This window comes from Lotus japonicus, chromosome 4 (assembly GCF_012489685.1).
Source record: "Lotus japonicus ecotype B-129 chromosome 4, LjGifu_v1.2".
In the NCBI taxonomy this organism is placed as follows: Eukaryota; Viridiplantae; Streptophyta; class Magnoliopsida; order Fabales; family Fabaceae; genus Lotus; species Lotus japonicus.
In genome coordinates, this window is record NC_080044.1 from 12,537,663 (window position 1) to 12,541,534 (window position 3,872).

The 3,872-nt window shown below is 31.8% G+C and overlaps 1 protein-coding gene across 1 annotated transcript; it reads left to right on the plus strand.

Annotated features, from left to right (window-relative positions):
* Nucleotides 1-1,518: 1,518 nt before the first annotated feature.
* Nucleotides 1,519-2,256, plus strand: LOC130712318 (agamous-like MADS-box protein AGL80). The gene has a single exon (XM_057562156.1). The coding sequence runs from the start codon at nucleotides 1,519-1,521 to the stop codon at nucleotides 2,254-2,256; it is 738 nt and encodes a 245-aa protein (XP_057418139.1).
* The last annotated feature ends 1,616 nt before the right edge of the window (nucleotides 2,257-3,872 follow it).

Below are 3,872 nucleotides of genomic sequence, written 5' to 3' on the forward strand. Positions count from 1 at the left end.
GATGAAGGAGATTGAGAGAGGGTGATGGTGGTGGTGGTGGGGAGAGGTAGAGGTAGAGGAAGATTGGGGAGAGAAATAATTTTTTTCAGATTCAGGGACTAAATTGAAGCTTTTAAAACTTTCCCAACAATCAAATGTCACACAAGCTTTAACTTTTGACAAAAAAAAAATCCAAATCACACTTCCGTTAATGGTGTTAGTTTTTTTTAAACCAGGGACTGCTGATGAGGGAGATTTGACACATCCAGGGACCACGAGCGTCATTTTGAAAATTCAGGGACGAAGTTGAAGGCGGTGGACACATTCAGGGACGAACTTGGCTATTTACCCTCCACTAACCTCCATGAGCGGTAAAGTTTTCAATACAAAATTTAACATAGTGGCGAGTCAAATTCATTACATCTTCTAAGTCACAGAACAATCATGTGCTACTATGATCTATCTGTTTGATGGTTTTTTTTATAAACACGTGTTTTGGTGGTTAGAAATAATTCTCAATTTTTTTTGTAATTAATGAATTTTCAAATAATTTTTTGTTGGTGATAGAAAATGTCTGATTCATAACATTTCTAGGCTATAAATATTGGATTAAGATAACCTCTAATACAATTATTGGTTCTTAATTATTAAAATTAATTGCTAAGATCTTTATACACTCTGACCCTCTAGCAAACTCAATTATTGGTTTTCTTGTCCTCTAACACAATTATTGGTTTTTAATTATTATAATTAATGGCTAAGACAAATCTAAATAAAAATAGGTTATTAAATTTATAAAAAATATTTATAACAATTTATTGGTGCAATGGATGAAGAAAATTTGAATTCTCATACTACCTAGATATATCATAATTTTTATATCTCGAATATCATAATGACACAAGATTATCTATATCTTTTGAGAATGGAATGATATTTATGGTGAGACTTTACACCTCAAAGTTAGTTGACAGTTGTTAGTGAATATCATCACAAACCAAACAAGGTATGTTAACTTGGCATATATATATATATATATATATATATATATATATATATATATATATATATCATGATTGAGAAACCATAGCAAATTATTTTTATTTTAAATTTCCCTTTTTGTCAACCATTTTCTACATCCTGACCTCTAACACAATTATTGGTTTTTAATTATTAAAATTAATAGCTATGGCTAATCTAAATAAAAATAGCCTATTAAATTAAAAACATTATGACAATTTATTGGAGCAGAGGATGAAGACAATTTGAATTCTTACACTATCTAGATATATCATGATTTTTACAATTTGAATATCATAATAACACATGATTATCTATATCTCTTGTGAATAGAATGATATTTATGGTGAGATTTTACACCACAAAGTGAGTTGGCAATTACTAGTGAATATCATCACAAATGAAACAAGGCATGTCAACTTGACCTCTATATATATGAGACAATTCATGATGAAAAATCACAACAAATCATTTTGATTTTCAATTTTCTTTTTTTCACTTTTATTCCTGGTCAGCACCATGACCAGGAGAAAGGTGAAACTTGCATACATAGTCAATGACTCTGCAAGGAAGACAACTTACAAGAAAAGGAAGAAAGGTTTGCTCAAGAAGGTGGATGAACTAAGCACCCTTTGTGGAATTGAAGCATGTGCTATAATTTATAGCTCCTTCGAACCTCAACCTGTGGTTTGGCCATCCCCACCTGGGGTTCAAAAGGCGTTGGAAAGGTTGAAGACAATGCCTGAATTGGAGCAGAGCAAGAAGATGGTGAACCAGGAGACTTTCACAAGACAGATGATCCTGAAGGCAAAAGACCAAGTGATGAAACAGAGGAAGGAAAACAGGGAGAAAGAGATGAACTTGCACATGTATAGGTGCATCAATGCAGGGAAGGTTCAACTCAACATGAACATGAATGATCGGAATGATCTTGCATGGGTGATTGATCAAAATTTGAAGGAGGTCGACCGAGCTTTGGAAAAAATGAATAAGACTGTGATCCACCAGGGTCAATCTTCAGTCTTAGTCGGTGAAAGTTCAATCCAACCTCAAATGGCACAAGCACCAGCACTTGCAGTTGCCAAAACTGAAGAAATGACCATGGTGAATGATGTCCATGGGCTGGTCACGGATAATTCTGACGCCATGCAGAGGCAATGGTATATGAATTTGATCAATGATAATTATGGGAATGAGATAGTGCCACTATTTGGAGATGCTAATCTCCAAAATGGATTATTTTGGCCCCACCCATAATCTCGAGAAAATTATGATGTGCCTCTTAGCAATGCTTGTAGGGGGCATGCATGATCCCTCCCAATCCAGTTTTATGATTTTTGTTTTTACTGTTTTTACTGTGTAAATGTGAAGACGCAATATTAAGCCATTATGGCATAGTAGTCTTCACATTTTTATTTCATTTATGCAAATAATACATCATGTGTAGCTTAGGCTCACATGTTTATTTCCGCTACTTCCAAAATCTTGTGGCTTTAATTTCAAAGTGTACTGATTTTGGTTGTATGAATAAAGTTTTAATTCTTGTTGTTTTTCATTGCTTTTTGCATCTATGATTAATTAACCATGGTTACCTCTTGTATTGCAAATAAATGAAAAATAATTATTTTATTTAAATTTGGATTCATAAGCTCTCAAGAGTCTCACTTTATTGGATAATAACTGTAGCATACATTTTGGTTATGGTGTAGTTATATATGCTACCATTTGTACACTGTATTTTTTGACACATGTCTTTATTATTAATAAAACACGAATTATAACTATACTCCAGTTCTAAGGCATCCATTAGAAACCAAAACCTTGCCTACTTTTTTCTTTTCTGCCGGGAGAATATTTCTTTTTGTGAGTGTTGTCGGTTACTACAAATACTAATAAGGACCTCTCAAATTCTGAAATATCTTTATTTATTTTGTGGACTTTACTAATTTATCATATTTATAAATAATAAACAAAATGAAATGAATGGAATAAGATTATGGATTAAGAGTAAATTATTAAACTTATCGCATAACTACCACATTGAGGTGCGAAACTATGTATATAAAAACTGCAAGACATTTGCATGTGAGAACTTTTTTTATCAATATAATAATATTTAAATAATGTATTTGTACAAAAAATAAGTTGGTGGTGAGAAATGGGAGTTTATGCTCCTTTCTCCCCTTTTATACTCCCATCCACATTGAGTACTATATCTCCAAGGGGTGGAGGTGAACATTTCGTCATGTTTGGTGGAAGTACTATGTATGAAAAAACTGTTTTAGAAGCAAATAAAGAATCTTGATTGTAATTCCAATACATTTCTTTGTTGACATACAAAATATGGAAAATCTCATCAATTCAAACAATTACAAGAAATTTAATTATTCTCTAGGTTATAGAAATAGGAAGGGTAACAAGCTATATAAACAAATAATGGTTCTTTTATGTTGTAGTGTGCTAGCTCTAAAACGTAAAACAAAGGAATATACATCTAATTTGCAAATTTGAGATAGTGTGAAAAATAGTTTCAGTAACTATCACATTAATGGTGCTGATAATTAATATTTGATAGCAATTCCATTACATTTTCTTTTCTCAAAACAAATATCAATGGAATTTAAACTCAATGTTTTACTTTTGCTTCTTTGTTTGTGTTGTTACGAGTTTAAACTCAATGTTTTTGGTTTTAGGTTTTATTTTTGGTTATTTGTTTATGAATGTATTTCATGTGCATTGATGTTTATGATATCATGAAAGTCTAACAGGATAATAAAAAGCTCTTGAAAATCGTAACAGTATGACATACATGACATGCTATTTCAATAAATAGTGCTAGAATAGTGACATGTGTTTGTGCTTTACACGAACGA

Bases quoted from the DNA above. Each gene is read 5' to 3' on its own strand.
- LOC130712318 (XM_057562156.1), top strand. From the start codon at position 1,519: ATGACCAGGAGAAAGGTGAAACTTGCATACATAGTCAATGACTCTGCA.